At 37.7% G+C, this 26,290-nt stretch overlaps 1 protein-coding gene across 2 annotated transcripts in view; it reads right to left on the bottom strand.

Moving 5' to 3' along the window:
* Window positions 1-15,484: 15,484 nt before the first annotated feature.
* The window catches only part of LOC129771821 (uncharacterized), a 28,899-nt gene continuing 18,093 nt past the window's right edge, over window positions 15,485-26,290 (bottom strand). For both annotated transcript variants that reach the window (XM_055775882.1, XM_055775884.1), the window contains exons 2-4: window positions 24,622-24,864; window positions 23,096-24,557; window positions 15,485-16,758 (exon numbers count right to left, since the gene is read on the bottom strand). In XM_055775882.1, coding sequence (XP_055631857.1) covers window position 16,758; window positions 23,096-24,557; window positions 24,622-24,864 — 1,706 coding nt within the window. In that variant the 3' untranslated portion in view covers window positions 15,485-16,757. The remainder of the gene's footprint in view (window positions 16,759-23,095; window positions 24,558-24,621; window positions 24,865-26,290) is intronic.

Raw genomic sequence — 26,290 nt, 5'->3', positions numbered from 1 at the left:
TCAATTTATGCATATTTCGCTTCCAGATTTTCATGTAGCACGTATTGCTGAGTGACAATTTCTCGTTCAAATTGAATACGATTTTTGAAAGGAATTTGATAGAATATGCATCAAAAAATATATATGGGATGTATAGAATAAACATAAAATGAAAAACATAAAAATATAATTTTTATTCATTTATATGTTCCAAATGGTTTGTCCTACTGTTTCATAGGAACCCCATATTATACAACATTGGCATGCTTTTTTGTTGTCACTTTCATACGTCTTTAAATTGGAAGAAAAATATTGCTAATCATGTATAAGTGTCCGCAAACAATATTCAATCTTCATTAAATTCGGCTAAGCCGACATGCTTTCGTCCGCTAATATTGCATCGACGTTGTAAAGTGTACACATAAGCATACCTAGGTAACTGTTTACGTACGTTTGACTGCAACAACTAAAATGTTGCGTAGATCAACAGTGGTACTGCAACAGAGTGTGACGCGACATCGGGATTATGACACGTTCCATTGACAGCCAAGTAAACAGATGAGGCGAATCAAAAAATAAACATTGATGGTACGTATTATTGAGGTAAACAGTAATAAAAATGTCTTAAATTTTAGGGTATCTGCTGTCGCCAAGATGTGGTTGTTTTCCATTAGATGTATAAAAGTTGAATTCCATGCGATGCTGTAATAAACTTGAACAAACAGAGTCGTTGGCGATGGAATGGATGGCGATGCAAAACTTGTATACTGTTCCAATTCCTGGACAGTAAAGGGTAAACATTGCAATCGACTTTTGTGGATTAATCGGGGACAATTGCAAGTCGTCGTAGGAGTTGATGCTTCAGCAGCGGGAAATCGTATTTATTCGACTTTTATTTTCTCTAAATAACCAAATTCGGTCAACTTCAGCGAGTCTTATGTAACTGAGCCTGTAAAAATAAAACAATTTGAAAAAAAAAATCAGCGAGTCAAAAGTAACGCCACGAGGGTGCCAGCAAATGTTCACCTTAAAATACATCTCTAAATAATCCATCGGTGATAGCAACATGTGGTATGTACAAAGGGCAGGAACGTAATCAACGCTAGCTAATGATCAATACTTACTGGGAATTCCAGGTTCATATGGACCATTTCAATCCATAATCTCGCCTAAATGAGCATTTTAGTGTTCTCCAGTACCTCGCGGAATAGGGCACAAGCTGCTGCCCACGTTATCAGTACTATTAAATACAACAAATCTGTTTCAACCGTTTTTGAAAGTTCGCATTAGACAGTAAAGAATTTAGATGTGCTGAAGACGTATCTATGTTCGTTACGGACGTTTCGAGTTTTAAAGAGATTTATAATGATACTTACAAGGACAATTGGCTTCTAGCTGTAGAAGTCAGATATTTCAAAATGCCTGGAATCTGCACTGGAATGTATCATTCGCCCAAGAATAACGGCAAGGATTTTTTGACGTAGGACTACGTCTTTCATTTCTATACCGGGGTGTAAAATCAAAGTTTCGAAAACGAAAGCGTTACGCCGGAGACCGAGATTTTGAGCGTTAATAGCTCCTAAACAACTGAACGAAATGGTATGATAAACACTTCATTCGAAAGATAAAATGTCTACGCGTTATATACTTGTTACTTTTTGATCCAAAAACTTGTTTCAATAGTCTTAAAATTGCTTTCAAAACAGGCTATTGAAATCACCAATCGGTATATAAGCGAGCGGCGCTCGGAAATCCACTCAGTTCTAATTGAACAGCGATTGGAGCATGTTGTCGCTGTTGCGGTGAAGCTCTTTATTTATCATGAAAGCGCGGATGAACGGTGTCACCAAGAGCCTGTTTGTGCACCCTAGGCCAGAAGGGAATCTATCAGGAGGAGAGTGATGCCACAAACGGTTCCCTGGGAAGACATCGCTACACACACATACACGCGCGGCTATTAACAGGTGGTTATCGAGTTGGCATTAACCACTGGTGGGCTTCCAGTATCGAGGAAAATGTGGAAATATCTAATCGTTACTGAAAATAATTTGCCAGTTCCTTTGGGAATTTTCAAAATATATTCATGTGAAAGAGTTTAATTGAATGTTTTCTATCCATGTAACACTGTGACCAAATATGTTTCAATCAAGTGCTATTAACAGGTGGTTATCGAGTTGGCATTAACCACTGGTGGGCTTCCAGTATCGAGGAAAATATGGAAATATCTAATCGTTACTGAAAATAATCTGCCAGTTCCTTTGGGAATTTTCAAAATATATTCATGTGAAAGAGTTTAATTGAATGTTTTCTATCCATGTAACACTGTGACCAAATACATTTGGTTTTGTGGTTTTTCAATCAATCGCAATTAACAGGATAGCTTCAGAAGATTATTCTTCCCCATCAGTAGGATATTTCCGTATCCAATATTGTATGCGCCCGCAATCGATTATTGCTCAGTCGCCGAAAGTTCCAAGCTCAGAGAGTTCATTCCCCTCTAGTTTGCCTTCCAAATTGCCATCGTAAACCACACCTTCTCTCGATTCAATCACACACAAAAAGCATACTTAAGCGATATTCTGGTGGTGAGACACATTCATTTTTCGTGAGGACATCGACAAGACAACATCGTTGCATAACGTGCTGGAGGAGGTGGACGGCGAAGGATCGACACATACACGCGCAGAACTCTTTCCGTTAGGATGCCATTCAGCATCGAGAAAGTTCCGGAAAGATCTAATCATTGCTGGAAAATAATCTGGCAGTTCCTTTGGGAATTTTCAAAATATATTCATGTGAAAGAGTTTAATTGAAGTTTTCTATCCATGTTACACTGTGACCAAATATGTTTCAATCAAGTGCTATTAACAGGTGGTTATCGAGTTGGCATTAACCACTGGTGGGCTTCCAGTATCGAGGAAAATATGGAAATATCTAATCGTTACTGAAAATAATCTGCCAGTTCCTTTGGGAATTTTCAAAATATATTCATGTGAAAGAGTTTAATTGAATGTTTTCTATCCATGTAACACTGTGACCAAATACATTTGGTTTTGTGGTTTTTCAATCAATCGCAATTAACAGGATAGCTTCAGAAGATTATTCTTCCCCATCAGTAGGATATTTCCGTATCCAATATTGTATGCGCCCGCAAGCGATTATTGCTCAGTCGCCGAAAGTTCCGAGCTCAGAGAGTTCATTCCCCTCTAGTTTGCCTTCCAAATTGCCATCGTAAACCACACCTTCTCTCGATTCAATCACACACAAAAAGCATACTTAAGCGATATTCTGGTGGTGAGACACATTCATTTTTCGTGAGGACATCGACAAGACAACATCGTTGCCTAACGTGCTGGAGGAGGTGGACGGCAAAGGATCGACACATACACGCGAAGAACTCTTTCCGTTAGGATGCCATTCAGCATCGGGAAAGTTCCGGAAAGATCTAATCATTGCTGGAAAATAATCTGCCAGTTCCTCTGGGAATTTTCAAAATATATTCATGTGAAAGAGTTTAGTTGAATGTTTTCTATCCATGTTACACTGTGACCAAATATGTTTCAATCAAGTGCTATTAACAGGTGGTTATCGAGTTGGCATTAACCACTGGTGGGCTTCCAGTATCGAGGAAAATGTGGAAATAACTAATCGTTACTGAAAATAATCTGCCAGTTCCTCTGGGAATTTTCAAAATATATTCATGTGAAAGAGTTTAATTGAATGTTTTCTATCCATGTAACACTGTGACCAAATATGTTTCAATCAAGTGCTATTAACAGATGGTTATCGAGTTAGCATTAACCACTGGTGGGCTTCCAGTATCGAGGAAAATGTGGAAATATCTAATCGTTACTGAAAATAATCTGCCAGTTCCTCTGGGAATTTAAAATTACATTCATGTGAAAGAGTTTATTTTAATGTTTTCTATCCAAGAAACACTGTGACCAAATACATTTGGTTTTGTGATTTTTCAATCAATCGCAATTAACAGGATAGCTTCTGAAGATTATTCTTTCCCATCAGTAGGATATTTCCGTATCCAATATTGGATGCATAAAACCTTGTGGCTCCAACGTAACGCTCTCGTTTTCGAAGTTCTCCAAATATTCATTCATTCAGAATGAATTCAGATTCAACTTCAAACAAATGATCTCTAAATCAACGATAGTCCTACGTCACTCTTGCGGTTATACCATAGATATAACCCACTTCCTGTTTTTTAATTTCCGTAAAGATATATGGCTACAGCACATACAAGCCCATGAACTAAAAACGAATGGTTATTACTGATGATTTAAATATTGATCGAGTAGAATGAATTGAATAATAAGCAATTCTCCCAACTGCTGAATTTGGACAAAGAATTGATGATCACATCATAGGGTTGACGACTATCGGTTTAGTTCTTACTATTTTTCACGAAGGTCTGATTACAATTCTTCAAATCTCGGATCATAAAACAATTGGTATGATCTTTACCTTCATTGTTATTGGCTTGACCGAAATGAAGGAAAACTTGTTTAAGAGTTGGAAAAGCTAAAGCTATGCAAAACGCATGTTACAATAGTTTATTTTACAGAACAATTAACTGATTAGAAAGCGAACCTTTCTCCATGTTTGCGAACATTTTTGAAGAAGCATTTGACTCTTCAACTATACAAGTAGGCAGACAAAACATGAACACCCGTATTATTTTTGACGTAGGACTACGTCTAACCGGAAGATATAGGGGGTGAAATGGAATTCTAGGCACTGAACAAGTAGGAAAAAATGCAAGATTTGGAACGCTTATAACTCGAGCATTTCTCAATAGATCGCAAAGGTTTTTGCATCAATTGATAGGAAATATATCTACGCATCTATCATAACGAATAACATTTCATTTCTCTTGAGATAAATAATTGAATAATTGTGAAATATCAAGCATTGTCCAAATACACTATGTGCCCATTTTTGATTGGTCCATTTTGTGCTCCTCAAATCGTACCGACCAAAACGGGCAACCAGAGCAGCAGCGAAATAGAATGAAGCACGATTGGAAAGGAAAAAGAAAAAAATGAACGAAACATCGGTCGCAGTCTCACACATGCGTAATTCTCGAGCCAGCCAGTCAGCTTAAAAATCCCCGCTCCGCTGCCGTAACGATCATTCTCATCCGAACCGTACACCACATCGTTTCGCATCACCTCACATCAACAAACCAACACAAGCAGCCATGGTTGGATATGGCAAAGGAGGAAAAGTGAAGGGAAAGGCAAAATCCCGCTCGAACCTTGATCTGGAGTTCCCGCTCGTGTTGATCTGGAGTTCCCCGCAAGGGTAGCTAGGCCGAGCGCGTTAGTACCAGTGTACCAGTCCACCTAGCCGGCGTTATATAGTTTCGGCCGCCGGAGTGATCGAGTTAGCTGGCAAAGCTGCTCGCGACGATAAGAAAACCTGCATTCGGAACAGAACACATTCGGTTCGGCGGACATCAAGACAACAGGTAGTTGCAGCGAATGGCGAGTGGCAAACGCAATCGCAAAACGGCATCAGGTAGCAGAAGAAAAAAGTTTGTTCTTTATACAAACTGCTTTGGCGGCAAATCCAGAACAAGGCGGCATCGAGGGCGTTCGAAATGTTTTTTTTCAAAACCACGAGTACTAAGTTTTCTAAATTGAAACCATTCCATAAAACAAGGCGCTTTTCAGGGCCATTATACCTTCCAAAAAGAGTTTAGGAAATACAGTTCAATGCTTTCTAAACCATTATCCAAAATAGTAATAAAACACAAATTGATGTTTTCATAATTTGTTTGCCAGGATCTGATGAGTATGTGAATTTGGCAGTTGTTCTGAGCTTATTGATAGTTGGGGACATTCCTGATTATTCAATTTTCACCAATTCTTAAATTGTTTCCAGATTGAAAGTACAGTAATCTACAATTAGTTCGACATTTAGCTAATTGGACGGACATGTAATGTGACTTATTTAGTTGGACATTTTTGTAAACATAGAGATCCAAATTATGACCCCACATTTAAAGTCGACACTGTACCACTGTCATCGCAAATGTTCAATTACAGGTTAAAATTACCTCCAATCCGGCACTGAGTGGTGGTAATGCGACGTGCCATTGAATGTAATTTACTGTAAAATATGTCACAAGCTGGATGGGAAGAAATTTTCCAACTGTGAAAGCTGTGGCGAGTGACAACAAATCGCTAAACAGGAAGGTTTAGCCGAACAAGATGGGAATATCGAGTGATAACAAAAACACAACACCAAAGGTTCTTTTCAGAACCATCAACATATTCATAAAGAGTAAACAGTAAACTAATCCATTTTTCAGGTAGATAGGTAGGTTCACGTAGGTGAAGAAAATAAAACAATATATTTAAAATATATATTTAACAAAAGCTGTCCCCTTTGTATAGTCCTACGTCACTCCGGTTATGTCCCCGACATTACCCACCCGTCTTTTTATTTTTCCAGTACGGAAACCATTTCCATTTTAGGGTTGTCCGAAAAATCAACTTTTTCCTCTTCTTTTTTTTTCCAAAAATGACTTTTTTCAAAAATTCATAACTTTTGAACTTCTAGACCGATTCAGATGATCGACATATCAAATTAAAGAAACCAGAGAGGCGTTTTTTCCATTTTTGAGTTTTGATTCTTCAAAGTTAACCGAAGGATCAAAAAATCTTTTTTTTTCCTCTTTTTCCCAACACAAAAATTCATAACTTTTGATCTACTGGACCGATTCAGATGATCGACACATAAAATTAAAGCCAATTAGATAGTCTTTTTTGAAAAATATTGGACATGGGAAAAAAATGGGTTTTGATTTCGTAATTATTTATTGGATTAGTTTTTTATAGTTTACATGGTTTCGGGACCAAGGATGCTAATTTTTTTTAAAATTTTTTCATGAAAACTGAGGTTTTTTTTTACATAACATATCCAAAAATTAGAGATGTGTTATTTTTTTTTGTTATGATTTTTCAAAGCTAACATGATTTCAGTCTTCGTTCAATATTTCTATGCGACTAGACTGGATGTATGCGACTAGAATTCAATTAATTGGCAAATGTGTCATTTTTTCAAAAAAAGGCAAAAAAAGGCAAAACTAACACTTTTCAAGAAAATCTGAGAACCACTATATCGGTTTGGCATGCAATGGCTGTATTTGTGTACGTAAACAAATAAAATGGGTGGGTTATATCTATGATATAACCGATAGTTTGACGTGGGACTACCATAGTTTAGCAATCATTTGTTTGTATTGATTAAATTTATCATTGAATGAAACAATTTCCGAATTCAATTGAATCCATTATATTTGCTTTGTGAGTAAAAAGATTGTATAATTCCATGTAAGGTCAATTCATGCATTGTGATAGATTATGTTCTTCGTTACAAGCAGCGTTGCCAATGTTCCAGTTTAAACTGGATTCTTCCAGTTTTTTTTCCTCGATCCAGTCAAACAGTTAAACCCTAAAATCTTCCAGTTTTTTTTAAATATTGTCCAGTTTTATTCAGTTTTTTTTATTTGTGTGCTTTACCAATTTTATGTAAAATAAATTCACAATGCATAAACATTATGCTTCCCTCATCCTTTCTATTCCTTGACCAATTTTGTTTTTTGACATTTTTCGTTCGATCGATCTATTTACCTTGGTAATCGTTCAGATCTGTTTATATCCGTGATCAATCGATCATTTGACAAAATGAAAATCTGAAAATCTCTTGTGTCACAACATGCGCTAAAGATTATCTCTAGGTAACCTGAAAATGAAAATATTGTGACCGGCTATATATTCTATTATATATCGCATCTTTTCAAATCAAAATCCAATCCCAACGGTGGAAAATTAATTGTGGGAAACTTGAGATGGTAACCGAGAGAACTCCTCTACAATCAATCATCCCGGCAATATCTTATGTTTTTCATAGCGTATACACTTACGCTACACCATCCGCGACGGCGGAGAGTTATCTTTGGGAAACCTGAAAAAATACCCGGAGGAACTCTAAAACCCATCGTATTCTGTTAATCATCTATATATATCGAACTTCAATCTCGAAGGGGGAGAGTTATCTTTTGAAAACCTGAGAAGCCGAGAGGGCTCCTCTAGAAATAATCGTCCCGAAGCATTATGCATCGCACGTACGCTTTATAGAAATTTAATCGCGACGGAGAATTATCTTTTGGTAAGGCGTCGTGCACAAATTACGTAACGCGATAAGGCGGGGAGGGTGGTTGAGGTTGCGTTACTTTATGTGTATTGGAGATAGGAAATTGCGTTACGTAGGGGGGAGGGGGTCCAAAATCCGGATTTTTAGCGTTACGAAATTTGTGCCCTCTAATACCAATATCTCCGGCGATATGTTCCGTTATCATTCGCGTGTACTCTGAATCGAACTTCAATCGCGACGGCGGAGAGTTATATTTCTTTACGTAATAGCCATGGAATTACAACCGTCCTTCTTAGGGCTTTTGACCTTCTACTCTGTTTCTCAATAGTTTCAAATGCTTTTTCGGACATTCTACCATATAGATCCATTATTCGCAGGCGGAGATTTTTTTTTATTGTCGAGCAATGAATACGATATTTTTCATGTTTTATCCAAATAAAACCGTATTTCCTAGAGGTGCTAGAAGAAAAGATTCTCAAACATTGTTTCACAGTGATGTTCGAACGGTGGGAAACGTTATTTTGATCTGCTCGAAAGGGTAATCAATGTTTATTTCACTATTTTATAAACTGCATATAAATACTACAAGAAGCTTCGTAGGAAATTCTATATCTCAAGCAATCAAGCAATCAAAACAATCATTTTGGATAAATCAAAGCCGAACTTCTTAAAATTAAACGATTTTACAGGATCCAGTTTTCTTCCAGTTTTTTCAAGAGCAATCTTCCAGTTTTTTGAAAAATATTATTGGCAACCCTGGTTACAAGTAAATTTAATGACAGTCCTTTTACGTTTGGTATGATGACACCTTGGTTTAGAAGTCTGTATTAGGTAAACACATTCCAGTCGGAACAAAAATACTCCCGACCTGCGTGAATTGGCAATGCTAATTTTCTCAGACACCTTGGTTCTGAAGTCTGTGTTGGGGAAACACATTTCAACCGGTACAAAAATGCCCCCAACTTACATGAATTTGCAATACCAATTTCCCCACGCTCTTTGGATTTGAAGTCTGTGTTATTGAAACACATTTCAGTCGGCACAAAAATACCCCCGACTTTCATGTATTTGCAATGCCTATTTCACCAAGGCTGCTTGGTTTTTATGGCTGTGTTGGGGAAACTGTAAATCGGGCCAATCAAAACGAGGCAGTCAGGGGGTTTAGATAACGCTTAACATTTTACAGTTTTCAGTTGTTTATCTAATAAAAATAACATTTTATTATTTGCGATAGAAGCGTAGAAATATTTCCTATCAATTGATGCAAACATCTTTTCGATCCAGTAACAAATGTTCGAGTTATAAGCATTCGGAATCTTTCATTTTTTCCTGCATGTTCTGTGCTTAGGTTTTTATTTTACCCCCCCTGTACTCCGGTTAGACGTAGTCCCACGTCAAAAAATAGAAAATGAATTCATCCAAGCTGAAATAGGCGCAATCCAGCATGTCATAACAGTAGAAAAGTTTTATATAATTTTAAGTGTCGGGGAAGCAGTTTATATGTTGCCATTGTGCGAAAATATCCTCGAAATCGTTGTCGAAGCTTATGATCGTTCGCTTAATAGCGGACATGCAACCAATCAGGCTACGAAGAGCCTAAGCCAATATGATAAAGCACCAATTTTTACAATTAAATTTTACAATTAAAGCCAATTAGATAGTCTTTTTTGAAAAATATTGGACATGGGAAAAAAATGGGTTTTGATTTCGTAATTATTTATTGGATTAGTTTTTTATAGTTTACATGGTTTCGGGACCAAGGATGCTAATTTTTTTTAAAATTTTTTCATGAAAACTGAGGTTTTTTTTTACATAACATATCCAAAAATTAGAGATGTGTTATTTTTTTTTGTTATGATTTTTCAAAGCTAACATGATTTCAGTCTTCGTTCAATATTTCTATGCGACTAGACTGGATGTATGCGACTAGAATTCAATTAATTGGCAAATGTGTCATTTTTTCAAAAAAAGGCAAAAAAAGGCAAAACTAACACTTTTCAAGAAAATCTGAGAACCACTATATCGGTTTGGCATGCAATGGCTGTATTTGTGTACGTAAACAAATAAAATGGGTGGGTTATATCTATGATATAACCGATAGTTTGACGTGGGACTACCATAGTTTAGCAATCATTTGTTTGTATTGATTAAATTTATCATTGAATGAAACAATTTCCGAATTCAATTGAATCCATTATATTTGCTTTGTGAGTAAAAAGATTGTATAATTCCATGTAAGGTCAATTCATGCATTGTGATAGATTATGTTCTTCGTTACAAGCAGCGTTGCCAATGTTCCAGTTTAAACTGGATTCTTCCAGTTTTTTTTCCTCGATCCAGTCAAACAGTTAAACCCTAAAATCTTCCAGTTTTTTTTAAATATTGTCCAGTTTTATTCAGTTTTTTTTATTTGTGTGCTTTACCAATTTTATGTAAAATAAATTCACAATGCATAAACATTATGCTTCCCTCATCCTTTCTATTCCTTGACCAATTTTGTTTTTTGACATTTTTCGTTCGATCGATCTATTTACCTTGGTAATCGTTCAGATCTGTTTATATCCGTGATCAATCGATCATTTGACAAAATGAAAATCTGAAAATCTCTTGTGTCACAACATGCGCTAAAGATTATCTCTAGGTAACCTGAAAATGAAAATATTGTGACCGGCTATATATTCTATTATATATCGCATCTTTTCAAATCAAAATCCAATCCCAACGGTGGAAAATTAATTGTGGGAAACTTGAGATGGTAACCGAGAGAACTCCTCTACAATCAATCATCCCGGCAATATCTTATGTTTTTCATAGCGTATACACTTACGCTACACCATCCGCGACGGCGGAGAGTTATCTTTGGGAAACCTGAAAAAATACCCGGAGGAACTCTAAAACCCATCGTATTCTGTTAATCATCTATATATATCGAACTTCAATCTCGAAGGGGGAGAGTTATCTTTTGAAAACCTGAGAAGCCGAGAGGGCTCCTCTAGAAATAATCGTCCCGAAGCATTATGCATCGCACGTACGCTTTATAGAAATTTAATCGCGACGGAGAATTATCTTTTGGTAAGGCGTCGTGCACAAATTACGTAACGCGATAAGGCGGGGAGGGTGGTTGAGGTTGCGTTACTTTATGTGTATTGGAGATAGGAAATTGCGTTACGTAGGGGGGAGGGGGTCCAAAATCCGGATTTTTAGCGTTACGAAATTTGTGCCCTCTAATACCAATATCTCCGGCGATATGTTCCGTTATCATTCGCGTGTACTCTGAATCGAACTTCAATCGCGACGGCGGAGAGTTATATTTCTTTACGTAATAGCCATGGAATTACAACCGTCCTTCTTAGGGCTTTTGACCTTCTACTCTGTTTCTCAATAGTTTCAAATGCTTTTTCGGACATTCTACCATATAGATCCATTATTCGCAGGCGGAGATTTTTTTTTATTGTCGAGCAATGAATACGATATTTTTCATGTTTTATCCAAATAAAACCGTATTTCCTAGAGGTGCTAGAAGAAAAGATTCTCAAACATTGTTTCACAGTGATGTTCGAACGGTGGGAAACGTTATTTTGATCTGCTCGAAAGGGTAATCAATGTTTATTTCACTATTTTATAAACTGCATATAAATACTACAAGAAGCTTCGTAGGAAATTCTATATCTCAAGCAATCAAGCAATCAAAACAATCATTTTGGATAAATCAAAGCCGAACTTCTTAAAATTAAACGATTTTACAGGATCCAGTTTTCTTCCAGTTTTTTCAAGAGCAATCTTCCAGTTTTTTGAAAAATATTATTGGCAACCCTGGTTACAAGTAAATTTAATGACAGTCCTTTTACGTTTGGTATGATGACACCTTGGTTTAGAAGTCTGTATTAGGTAAACACATTCCAGTCGGAACAAAAATACTCCCGACCTGCGTGAATTGGCAATGCTAATTTTCTCAGACACCTTGGTTCTGAAGTCTGTGTTGGGGAAACACATTTCAACCGGTACAAAAATGCCCCCAACTTACATGAATTTGCAATACCAATTTCCCCACGCTCTTTGGATTTGAAGTCTGTGTTATTGAAACACATTTCAGTCGGCACAAAAATACCCCCGACTTTCATGTATTTGCAATGCCTATTTCACCAAGGCTGCTTGGTTTTTATGGCTGTGTTGGGGAAACTGTAAATCGGGCCAATCAAAACGAGGCAGTCAGGGGGTTTAGATAACGCTTAACATTTTACAGTTTTCAGTTGTTTATCTAATAAAAATAACATTTTATTATTTGCGATAGAAGCGTAGAAATATTTCCTATCAATTGATGCAAACATCTTTTCGATCCAGTAACAAATGTTCGAGTTATAAGCATTCGGAATCTTTCATTTTTTCCTGCATGTTCTGTGCTTAGGTTTTTATTTTACCCCCCCTGTACTCCGGTTAGACGTAGTCCCACGTCAAAAAATAGAAAATGAATTCATCCAAGCTGAAATAGGCGCAATCCAGCATGTCATAACAGTAGAAAAGTTTTATATAATTTTAAGTGTCGGGGAAGCAGTTTATATGTTGCCATTGTGCGAAAATATCCTCGAAATCGTTGTCGAAGCTTATGATCGTTCGCTTAATAGCGGACATGCAACCAATCAGGCTACGAAGAGCCTAAGCCAATATGATAAAGCACGTGTTGTAATGGACTCAACAGCAGCCAGTAAGCAGGCACCGATAAATAAATCTCGAATATTGCGTTAATCTACCGGATCATGATTTTGTCATGGCTGCTAAACATGACACCTTGGCCATGCTGAAGCACTTCAACACAGTGGTCCATTGTACGTTGCAGTTCGTTCAGAAAAGCACTGTTCATCGAACGCATTTTCTCATGGGCTCGACTTTAAAAGGGTCTACGAGCTGCCTGAATTCGAGATTATTCGGTATCAACGAATAATCAAGCCAGTAATCATGATTAATGTGGATGTAGGGCCCAGACGAGAACCTTCGTTTTAAAAAGATCTTAGATATTTTCGATTTATCGTTTTGATCAATTGATTCTTGATATAATATTCGTTACTGTAGAAGATCCAGGACGCAGTGCTTTCAAGCGAGGTGAACGTCGGATGGCTCCTCTTTTTCAGGAGTTAACAGGTTCAGTATTCCTTTATGATCATGAAGGATCTCACTTTGATAAAAACTTAAAAAAATTACCCGAAACAGGAATCAAAACATTTTGAGTATGCATGGAAATTGTTGGCTGATGTGTGGAATAACCTAGCGATCGATGGATATCCCGTTATAGCAGAATATATTGAGTTTGAAAACTCCCAAATGAAGGAGAATTAGTACGATATCGAGCCGAGCAGTTTGCTCGTGACGTAATAACATCCCAATAACTTTTGCGAGTAGTAAAACGTAACGACCAGAACTGCTGCAAGTATTCGTCACATTTATATAAATCAACATCAATTTGTACCAGCCCATGTTCCTCTCAGCTAAACGCCAGATGATTTGAAAGCACCAATCCCAACAGATGTGAGCATTGATTTTCCGTCTCTGTTCGACATGCCACTTCAAAAAAACCTACGTTATGAAAATTTTTCAAACAACTTTGACTTTATATAAACTTTGTCCAACTTCTATAAGACCACCCTGATTCTATTTCGTTGCAACACAAACAGTTAGAATTTCAACATGATACATTCATACATTGTTGAATGCTTAGAAAAAAAGTATGTTTAACGTTAATTTCGTTCAAACAAGTTGTTTGTTTATTTATTGTGTTTGAATATGATAATTTCAGCTGTCCAGTTTCTATAAGACCATTTTAAAATTCATAAGTATAATTAATGAAAAATTCAAAACGATCGGCTGATTTACATGTCAATAATTGGCAACCTCGCCATTTCGGCCAATAACCTGGAAAATTCGTGTTGGAATACTATTTACCAAATTCTGCTGAAAGGATTTCAGGATATTTTTCCATGTTTCCGAAATTGCGAACTTAAGATCTTCAATCGTGTGGAGGTGATCTGACGTAATGGTAACATCCATGCCTCTCACGCTACAGGTCACGAGTTCAATTCTCACTCCCGACATTCTTCCAAAAATGGAAGTAAAAAGTGACGAACCAGCCAAACTAGTTGAAAATCACTATAATGCAGAAAAAAAAATTTTCCAATCGTGGTGTATCGTGGTACGAATAGTAGCATTGTTTCGCTGGAATGTGATTTTTTGAGACGATATCCACGCAAAAACGGTAGGAGAGAGGATTCCTGAACATGTATGTAATCCTAGAATGATATGAAAGCAATCTTGAGGTTTCCGGATGCACAGAATCCCGCCCAAACCATGCACGAGCCTCCACCAAAATTCCTGGTTGAAAAATACTGTTCCTTCTTTCGTAAAACACGCCAGTACTCGTTGAAACCATCAGGACCATCCAAATTGAACTTTTTTACCTAACCTATACATTGAAGAACATTTCGTTATGGTATATAGCAAAATGTATTCTTTTGGAAACATTCTTTGTCACAACATACCATATCCCACTGTCGGTTCATATGAGCTCTGGCAAAAATTCAGACGTCTTACGATGTGAGATGATGTAAGATGAGGAGTTTTAACCTTTTAAGCCCTCTTTATGTGACAATTTTTTACCAAAACTTGATGAATTGTCACCCGAGTAACATTTAAATTGAAATATGGCTTTATTTGCATGAGCGATTTTGAGGTATTCGAAGCTGTTCTAGCTATTTCCTGCTTATCCCGGCCATAGAGCTTCGATTTACGTGGAGCTCTCTTCTTCTTACCGTATCCTTGAGGATTGCCAAATAATTGAGCACTACTTGATGGGATCGTCCAATCCGACGGGCAATTTCTCTGATACCAACATTTTCTTAGAGAAATGCATCGATTTGTCTTTCTTCTCTCTCCGTGAGGAATTTTCCTTTCGGCATTTTCCAGATTTATTGATCGAAACAACTAAAACAACGGAAAATATAATTGGTTTTATAGAAACTTGATACATGAAAAATACAAAACCGTACGTTTACATCACCAATACCTACACACTAGAATATAAATTGGAGCATTGTTTGTTTACAATGACACAAAGCAGCAAGATCATCACCTAGTCTTATAGAAGGTGGTCAGAGTGTACAGATTATATGAGCGTTACGTAAATTAAGGGGAGGGGGTTTTGGGACAACCGGATATTCGGACAAAGACAGACAACTCGTCAATTATATCACACACGTCTTTATTGCTCGAAGTTTAGATACAAAGTAAAAATAAAATGGATGCCGTAAAAGGCTCGAGAGAATATACAGGAGACGTTACACTGCTAATCGATATAACGCAAATTATACCTCAATAGGGGGTTTGTCTTGTGTTACTTATTGTTACATAGGGGAGGAGAGAACAGGGGGTAAAAACCACTTTTTTGACGTTAAGTAATTTGTGAACCACACCTTTCTCAGCAGTTAAAAATTCGACAACCACACGTTGTTTAATTCGCGTTAACATAGTACCAGAACGCCGCCATAGTTCCACTGGTCAATACAAACTGGATGAAAGCAAAACCTTCAAACTACGCAGGCGTGTAGAGGTGTACCATTACTAATCAGCCTACCCTCGTATGTTACGTTCGTGTGAAAATGATCATTGGTTTTCGTAGCATTTGGTAACGCTGACATCTTGCGTTGTTCGAATACCCTGTTATTTGCACTTGAAAAAACAGAAAATAAGCGTAAAAAGACAGTTACCAGGTTTTGCCTTGGGTGGGGAAAAACGTTGATGATTACGATTTTCGTTTGCTTATTTCTATTCAAAATAACAACCGCTACACCGTTTGCCAAATAAAAAGATGCGTCTCTCTTTTATTCAGAATTTATATAATTTTATTTCGAAATACAATCTATGGTTTAAAAGCGCCGCCAAAGAGTTGCGCACTAGCAATAAATACATCGCTTTTGAGTATAATAAATAACTAAAAACGAGATATGATGATAACTGAGATTTCTCATGCTCTAATTTTGGAAGGACAGACGAAGAAGGAATTGTGAGAAGTTGTCAGACCTATATAGCGAAAGTCATTCCCCATGGAAGGGTGTTAACAGAAATTTCCGCGAGATTTGGTGTTCGCTCTTGAGCACATTGAAAATTTACACAACAAATCACGATCACACAGTCACCTAAATAAGCCCGTTTATCTCATTTACATCATTCACATTCCTCAGGTTCTTTCACTCAAGTTAATGAGAAGAATCATTCTTCAGACGTTTTTATACTGAAATCTGTTCAAACGAATTCCACTATGAACAAACCGTAACGGTAACAGTTCCGTTCATCCACATAAATTTAAATAGATTACAAAAGTCTCCGTGGTTCCGAATACAATATTTAAACACTTTCTTCATTTCGATATGCGTCTTCCGCGAAAAAAATCGATCCTTTTAATCCGCAAGAAACACGTTTTGGTTGTTTTCTTATTCTTCTTCTTCTGTCGTCGTATCTAAGTTTCAGGTATATGATGTGTTCCTCCGTAATCCGAGGCGATTGAGTTGATTATTGAGGTTATGTGGTTGTTGCATCGACCAGTCCTTTCCAGGGAATCTGCCATGAAAATAAAAATCATGAAATAAGTATGAATTTATTAATTTGCTCGGTAGATAGTCGGAATTCGCGAGTGAATGTTTTGTTAACGAAAAATCGAACAGTAACTTATTAAATTAAACATAATTTCACATGAAAATTATGAACGACTATTAAATTTTCCATTTAGAATGATTATCATATTCAGTTCTGCAAGAAGTCTTCAGTAGTTGAATAAGCATAGAACATCAATCAAGATAAAAAGTTTAAAAAGAAACTTAGAATTGTTCCCAGGGGTGATAATAATCTGGCACTTTATTCAATACAAATGTCGCAATCATTTGATAGAAAATAGCTTCAGGCTGAGACCGACGCGAAGACCGAAAAATAACATTATTTAATTTGACAAATGATTGCTCTAGATAACGAGCCGTAAAGCATTAAGCAGTCAAAATGGTCGGGTTCAAAAGACTTCTAGATCAAGCATTAAAACCGGACTATATCTTTTCATGTAACGAAACATGACCCACTAACTAATTTATCTTATCAACAGTGGGATCTAATGGAGCAGTGTCTTAGGGGTCTAAAACCATTTGAATAAAAATCAAAAATAACATTTACTGGCCTCTTTTTTATCATTCATTCATTATTATTTTCCACTGGGTTATTTTGATTACCGTTAATAAATCAATATTAAAAGTAAAACTGTTGATAAATTTATGTTATGAGTTAACAATAATTGTCACCGCAAGGGAGACGTAGGACTACCGTTGGCTTAGTAAGAAGCATGTAGCTCTTGGATATTTCATCTTTCGAATAAAGTGATTATCATACCACTTCGTTTAGCCGGAAATTAATTATTAACGCTCAAAGAAGGAATCGATTCCTCCTCGGAGATACCCAGCGCAAATAATACCCCCTCTCCAACCCCCGACAATCGGAATCATCGGTCGATGGGGCATTCATGAGCATTCGATAGTAAAATAGCTGCTTTTACCAAAAAATGCTCCTCTGTTCAGTCCGGTGCCAGAAAAGGAGATGGGATTGAGAGAGAAAAGCATAGTGCTTAACGAGCTAGCGAGACAATTCTCATGTCACTTCGCAATCACAACTAAATGGATTTCTTTTTCCTCTTCTTCTTCTCCTCCTTCTCCTTCTTATTCTTCTTCTTCTTCTTCTTCTTGAATTATAGAGATTTCAAACGATTGCCCTTGGGGACAGCTCAATCTAAACTTTTTCTCCACCTGCCTTGACAAAGACACTTCATTGTCGTTCGACGCTCGTCAGCAAACCGTGTCAGTCTCAGCAAACATCAAACGACCTTCTTGAAATGGAATTCCGTGCGGGCACTTATATACGGATTTGAGTGATTTCATTAACCTGTTTCCAAAGTCACTTTTAAGCTATTCAAACAAGTTTTCGGGTCAATAATTAAAAAGCATATAACTCTTAGGCATTTCATCTTTCAAATAAAGTGATTACAATATCACTTCGTATAGTTCGAAAAGAATTATAAACGCTCAAAGTAGAAATCGATTTACCCTCGAAAAATTCCAGCACAAATAATACCCCCTTCCCCATCAATTAAAATCATCGATCGAATGTGACATGCGTCAACAAATAATATTAAAACTCCTGCTTTCATCAAACAATATGGTTTCTTTGATATGGTGGAACATTCTTTACATCATATCGGACATTTCATTTTCTTCGCTACCAAATCCATAATCAGTATCACCGTTTGTGAACAATCTGTATCGAATTGTCATCCATATCTGGTATTTCGCTCAAAGCTCCGTTCGTTCCGGCTGCAGAAAAGAAATTGAATTTGCGGAGAGGAGCAAAGTGCTTAAGCGAGCGAGCGAGACCATCATCCCGGTACTTTCTAATCACAACTAAATGGATTTCCGAGCGGTCGCCAGCTTATATACGAATTTGTGTGATTTCAATAACCTTTATCTTTTGTATGAAATGATTATCATACGATCTCGTTGACCCGAAGCAGAATTATAAACGCTCGAAGAAAGAATGGATTCCTTCACGGAATTACTCAGCAAAAATAATAACCCCTACCCAACAATTCGAAACGACGATCGATTGCGGCATCCGATGATGTTGGTTTGTCCGATTCTATTTTTGTTCATTAGAGGCGAATGCCATTTTCGAACGAAGATATTCGAATTCTCAAATAGATGTGGAATTTCTCATTCTTCTGAGTTTGATTGATTTCTTTTATAATTTAGGCTTTCTTCAGAATATTCTCTTTTCTTAGGCATTTGAAAGGTAGGCATTTGAAAGGCTCAACACAGATAAGCGTTATTTCTGCTACGCGCGAAGGATAGATTATTTGATGTTGGTTTGTACCAGTCTTGCTAATGGTTACCATCGGATATTAGTGCCGCACTCTATCACGATGCTTACGTAGATTTTAGGTGACCTGGTTTTTTTTACGCGGATTTTCCAATCAACGCAGTTTTTTTACGCGGATTTTTCAATTGACGCGGTTTTTTTTCACGCGGATTTTCTAATTAACGCGGTTTTTTACGAGGTACGTATCCCCCCCGTGAAAAAAAACCTGGGTGTACATATTGAGCCGTAACTCTCGAACAAGGCCAGTATGTGATGGTTGAGAGAAATGTTGACCGCCTACAACACTGGTTTGTACAGTCGAAAATCTGATCTTGGTTTGTTAACTTTTTTGAATTCTCTAGTTCAGCGCGCCTGTGTCAGATCAGGTATTCAAATGTTTCCAAACATATAAATAAAATTGTCTTTTTCATGATTTACAGTAGTTTTATTTGATAATCTTACGGATTCAAATGATTTAAGGGTTTATAAAGTGTCAGTGCAATTACTTTTAATCAACCACCAGAAAATTATTTGGTACGTATTCAAGCCTTTTATGGATTATAACAAATACAAATTTTGTAAACATCATGCTTGTACATTATTTGTATCAGATTTATATACAGTCATTCCATGTCAAACCGATATAGTGGATCTCAGATTTTCGTGAAAAGTGGTGATTTTGTTCTTCATCGCAAACCATTAGACCCGTATTTTTATAGTTTTTCCATTAGGGTGACCATTTCCATTTTAGGGTGAACGACTTCATCGGTTTCGATGATCGACATTTCAAATCAATGCAATGAATAAGTTTTCTTTACAAAAATATTATACTTGCAAACAAATAGGGTTTTGTTTCCATAATTATTGATTGTAAATGTTTTTTTTATTGTTTTCATGGTATCGGGACCAAGGCCATATATATTGTTATATTTTTTCTTGCAGACTGTCATTTTTTTTGCATAACATATCCAAAAATCAGATAGGTATTTTTTCGTTTTTAAGTCATGATTTTTCAATGTATAGATATTTGATTACAAAAGCTTAATGAACAGAAAATAGAAACATGAGAATAATTTTTTTTTTGCAAGCGTGATATTCTTTTAAGAAAGAATAACTCATTGGCTTCAATTTCATATGTCGATCATGTGAAACGGTCAAAAATTCAAGGTTATGAATTTTTGAACTTCTGGAAAAAAGGGAAAAATTTCATTTTTTAGACTATCGATTAACTTTGAAAAATTATAACTTCAAAACGAAAAAAATACCTCTCTGATTTTTGGATATGTTATGTAAAAAATCTTTCAAGAAAAAATATTTAAAAATATAGGGCCCTCTAGTCCAAAACCATGAAAACCAAAAAAAAAACTACAATCAATAATTACGAAAACGAAATTCATTTTTTTTGCTAGTTCAATTAAATAAAAGGCTAGTTCATTGGCTTCAATTTGATATGTTGATCACCTAAATCGGTTCAGTGGTTCAAGAGTTATGAATTGTTAGAAAAAGTCATTTTTGGGAAAAAGTGGAAATAATTGATTTTTTGAACCACCCTAAAATCGAAATGGTCACCCTATGAATTTTCATTTGTTCATAAAATTAGTTACAATCATCTGTTTTAAGTCAAATATGCGCCGTTTTGTTCGATGACTTGTTCCCAACGAGATGCCAACTTCATAATACCCCTGTTATATAAGCTCGCTTCCTTATTGGCAAAAAACTCGGTTAGCCAATTTTCACAGGCCTCTTTTGTGGCTAACTTCTGACTACCTAGCTCGTTCTCCATGGACAAAAACAGGTGGTAGTCACTTGGTGCAAGGTCCGGACTATACGGCGGATGCAAAAGAACCTCCCATCCGAGTTTCCGGAGCTTCTGGCGCGTCACCAAAGAAGTGTGTGGCCTGGCGTTGTCCTGATGGAAGACAATGCGGCCTCTGTTTATCAAAGATGGCCTCTTCTTCATGAGTGCTACCTTCAAGCGGTCCAGTTGTTGGCAGTACAGGTCCGAATTGAGCGTTTGGCCATAGGGAAGCAGCTCATAATAGATTATTCCTTGACAATCCCACCAAACACACAGCAGAACCTTCCTGGCCGTTAATGAGGGCTTGGCCACCATCTGAGCCGCTTCAGCGGGCTTCGACCACGACCGTTTGCGCTTCACGTTGTCGTAAGTGACCCACTTTTCATCGCCAGTCACCATCCGCTTCAGAAACGGGTCGATTTTGTTGCGATTCAGCAGCGATTCACATGCGTCGATACGGTCAAAGATGTTTTTTTTGCGTCAACGTGTGTGGCACCCATACATCGAGCTTCTTTGTGAATCCAAGCTTCTTCAAATGGTTAATAACGGTTTGATGACTTATCCCCAGCTCTTGGCCGATGCTACGGCTGCTACTATGCCGGTCTTTCTCGGCTAATTCAGCGATTTTGTCGCAATTTTCGACGACCGGCCTTCCGGAGCGTGGCGCATCTTCGACGACCTCTACACCAGAACGAAAACGTTGAAACCATCGTTGTGCGGTGGAAATGGAAACTGTATCGGGTCCATAAACTGCACAAATTTTATTGGCAGCTTGAGATGCATTTTTGCCTTTGTCATAGTAGTACTGTAAAATATGTCGGATTTTCTCGTTATTTTGCTCCATATTTGCGACACTATAACTCACGAACGACTTAACCAAACAAAACACTGTCAAGGACTATATTATACACGCAAAAATACCTTTCCAACAAGCTATAGTATGACTCGATACAATGAATACAACTAGAACTACGCGCTTACAACGACACCTCGCGGAAATACCGCAGGACTTTTTTGACAGCCTAATATAAATCATGCATCCCGATGACCTCATTTCTGATCATGGTTTGTCCGATGCACTGGTGTTGGTTTATCCACATGATTATTATGGCAACCGCTTGGCGCACTGCAGTTTTTTGTATGATAGGGTAAATAATGTTTGTTAGTCCGATTTTGGGGGTGTTCACGCAACTAGTAAATGCAAATCGATTTTCTTCATGAAAATCATATGTAACAAAGACGAGTTTGGCTTTGTTGAAAAGCCCCAAGTCTCTAGTTGCTAATAGTCTCTAGTTGCTCTAGTTCCGCGTGGGCACCAGGTTATATACAGATTTGTGTGATTTCAATAGCCTGTTTTCAAAACATTTTTTATGGAATCGAAATAAGCTTTCTGGTCAATAATTAACAATCATATCACTCTTGGACATTTCGTCTTTCGAATGGAGCCGGCAAAGAGGTATCAACGTTCAAAACCTTGCACTCCAAGCATCAAGCTCTCGTTTTTAAAACATTGAACTTACACCCCGGTACAGGAATGAAAGACGTAGTCCTACGTCAAAACATTTCTATTAGGTATGCTATAGTAATATAAGAGCAATATGTGCGAGCGAAACAAGAAACACATTGCAAATAAGCACTAATAGGAAACACTTTCCATCTTATAATAAGGTGTAATATTATCACGCATTTATGCAACAGCACCAGTGGCTATGTGGATAACGTGGTCGAATAAAACAGTCTCGCATTCCAGCCGGCCTTGGTTCGATCTCCGTTGACATCGTTTGGGTTTTTTTTCTAGTACAATCCCAAGCTGACGTTTAGTCTGAGAGAAAGAGAATTTTACTCCCAAATATACAAACATTTCAAAGATTTCCTATTTTGTAATATACGGACGATTTGCAGCCATGTAGATTACCTTTAATTTTTCAACAATGTGAGCCGTTTCTGAATTCACCATTTTCATAGAACACATTTCGTATAAGTTGCCATTGAGCTATTTATAAAAACAGACAAACAAAATTATCTTCTAGTAAGTATTCTAAACTTATTTCTGTTAAAATTGAAATTGGTATCTAATTAGGCAATATCTCCACATCCACACAAAGTTTCAAAGAATTCTGAGACAGTTCAGCCAACTTCGAGACGAGTTGGGGCGAAATTCATTCACTCACATCATGAAAAATTCAAATTACATCCAATGTGACAACTTACCACCGTTGTTTTATGTTCCTTTTGGCCGGCCGCGTAGTCGACCCTTCACTGGTGGCTGCTTGTTTCTCCTGATTGTCATCTACTCGTGGCTGGGCTGTGTTCTTACTATCAACCTTCACCTCCGTTGGCTGCTTCTCCGCTGGTTCCACCGTCTTTATAGATTGAATTGTATCGGAAGTCTCCTGTTCCACGGCCGGCCGAAGTTCCGTCGGCGGCTTGGCTGTATCGTGGTTCCTTCGGTTGATTTTTCGGTGTTTCTGGGAATGCTGGTTTTTCTGCTGTGAGGGTTGCAGAGTGAGTGCGGATGCCAGCTGTTGATGAGGTCTGGCTTGGTTGATTGGAAGATACGGCTGGGCGGAGAAAGAAGATGCGTCCAATTGTGGTGGAGCCCTGGCTCCCTTGGTTCGGTTCTGAGTGCCGTAGAATTCGGTGACGACCCTGTTGTCGTTGCTGTTTGGCTTCGAGAATTCAAACTGCTTGTGGATATAGTAGCTGGATTGATGACCACCATTTTGGTGATTCGTCAGTACCTGTGTGTTAAGCCCGTTTGGCCTTTCGGCTGCTTCCGTGGGTTCCTCGTGGGTGGGTTGTCGGGGGATGATTTCGTGGTCTTCACTTTGAACCGGTTTCAGTGATACAGTAGGTCGCGGGATCGACTGCTGTGCGACATGTTGTTGAAAGTGTGATTGAGGATGGGTATCAATTTCCTTGGGAATATAGAAATTCAAATGTGTTTGGGCTTGAGGAGCGGAATGATATGAATGATGGTGTGGTCTGTGATGGCTTTGCTCATGAGTATTGGCTGCGTTCGGGTTCACCACGTTGAAGTGACTTGTGGAAATCGACAATGGACTAACTATCTGGGGCTTGTAGACATAGTGTTCCTGCCACTTCGAAGGAGGCGGAGGGTGGAAACCATGCCCTAAATTGTGATGCTTATGTGATTCGCCGTTGAGGAAGATATGATTACCCGCTCCTAGTCCAGGATGATTATTTAACGGGATAGTTTTAACGTTTTCTCTGGTTTCTGTTTGTGGTTTGTTGAAATTATATTTGTTGGGTAACAACTCCGGTTTGACGAATGCTGGTTTCTCCTGCACCAACGCTGAATATTGAGGCGCCCCTTCCGCATTACTGTTGGGCTGTTGGCCAAACTTTAACAGGTGATCCTCTATATTGATTGGTGATATGTAACTGGATAAAGACACCGGTGGAGAAGATATTGGATGTGCGGAAGCAACTTCGGTATGTTTATGTGCACTCAGCGAATGCTGGGCATATCCATCATCGTTGTTTTTCTGTGAGTAGTAATGAACGTCCGACGGTTTGAACTGTGGCGAAGGAACAAAGTGATTCGGCACATGCTGACCTTTGGGTGAATTCTTGAGAACCATTGATTCCAGTCCCAGGATTGGTAACATGTGCTCGAGAGCGAAAGTTTCATCGTTGCTTGGATGGATCTCTGTGAAAATAAAATGTGAAAATAATCAGTGTGAACAGCAGTCATAACGCAGATTTCAACTCACCGGGGTAATTCACATACGACGCGACTCCGCCGGACATAATCTTCACCACTGGTTCCTTGAAGTAAATTTTCTTCTTCTTGTCAATCGGTCGAATAATCAACAATGGTATTTCTCCGTTGGCTCTTTTTGGTTTGCGAAAATTGATGGATGTATTTGGTTTATGGACGTTATCATCTGCACTCTCTGTGGCCAACACCGCCGATGGAAGGGTGGTAGTCCTATCGGCACGCAGCGCCACTGGGGCTATACCAAAATCAAATAAAAGAGGCATGATTAGATGTTAATATGGTTCAATTCGGGGTTATTTTTAGCTACGGTAGATAAAGCAACACCACACATTTTTGAAAGAGAAATTTTTATGCTTCCGCTATTGACCATCCGAATACTGAATGAAAAGTGAAAAGAAATGGTGAGAAAGTGCGAAATAACAAAACTGTAGTTGATTATCAAAGCAGATTGAACGATAATCATGCAAATGATACTAAACGCGATAATTATGCACTGCAACATAAAGCCATTAATTTTCATTGGTGTTATGAATGTTTAGGTATGTTTTCTGCCTAAAAGTCTACCTTGACGGAACCGTGGCTGCTAATTATGGTAATTTATTCAGATAAAAGTTTGTCTAAGTCAGAAGAAAACAAAACATATTTGATAAATTATACTTCAAGCTGTTGAAAAACGGATTATATGGATCGCAACATAATATGAGATTTGACTCGTGCGATCTGTATTTGATGTTATGTAAATGTGAATATTTATCTACTTCTGGATTATTTTGGGTCATTTGTAGAGACTGAGGCTGAACAAATGTGAATTCTATACAATGCATCCGACATCCAATAGAAGCTCTGACCTTATTAATGTCATCGTTTAAGGTTATTACAGTTTTGTTTACTCGAAATACTGTTTTAATGTGTTTATTCCTCAGCATTAGATCATCACTGTTCGATTTTTTAAATATATAACCATGATGCTACGGTGCTAAAACGTAAATTGCAACGAAGAAAAATAAGGCTCGGAAATACAATTGAAATTCTACTTGGTAGCATTGAAGTTGTTGAACAGTTGAGAAGGTGTGAAATAATAGCAATAGGTATGATTTATTTCACCAGAGCTCAACTAACTTAACCGTATTTGTGACATAAGTGCCGACACCATAAATATACAACTTCCGCCATTCTCGTGTAGATGGTTTTAGCGGTAAGTGGTGGTAGACATTAATAGAACATAAAGCCTGTCCACGTTAAATTTCGGACACTTTTCTTTCAGTGTAGTTTATGAAATATTTCACTAATCAATGAAATATTTTACTTACATGACAGCTGAAACCCTCCTCTTTATTTCGATGTCCAACATGTTTACATTCTTCTTCAGTTTGGTAAAACCCGTGGCCGAGTGGTTAGCATCTCACATTATCATGCCGGGTGTTTGGGTTCGATTCCCGTTCTGGCCGGGGATTTTTCGTCAAATAAGTTTCCTTCGACTTGCACGCGATCACGCGTATTCAAGAGCTTGCCACTCGGAATACATTCAGAGCGTGTTATTTGGCTTAAGAAATCTCAACTTAGTATTAGCAAATGACGCTAGTTAGTAAATACGTTGAGACGGCAAAAGTTCCACAGGGAACGTTAACGCCATTCAAGAAGAAGACAGTTTGGTAAAATGG

This window comes from Toxorhynchites rutilus, chromosome 2 (genome assembly GCF_029784135.1).
Source record: "Toxorhynchites rutilus septentrionalis strain SRP chromosome 2, ASM2978413v1, whole genome shotgun sequence".
Taxonomy (NCBI): Eukaryota; Metazoa; Arthropoda; class Insecta; order Diptera; family Culicidae; genus Toxorhynchites; species Toxorhynchites rutilus.
Note: the sequence above shows the minus strand (reverse complement) of the source record. Positions and strands in the feature narration are given on the sequence as shown.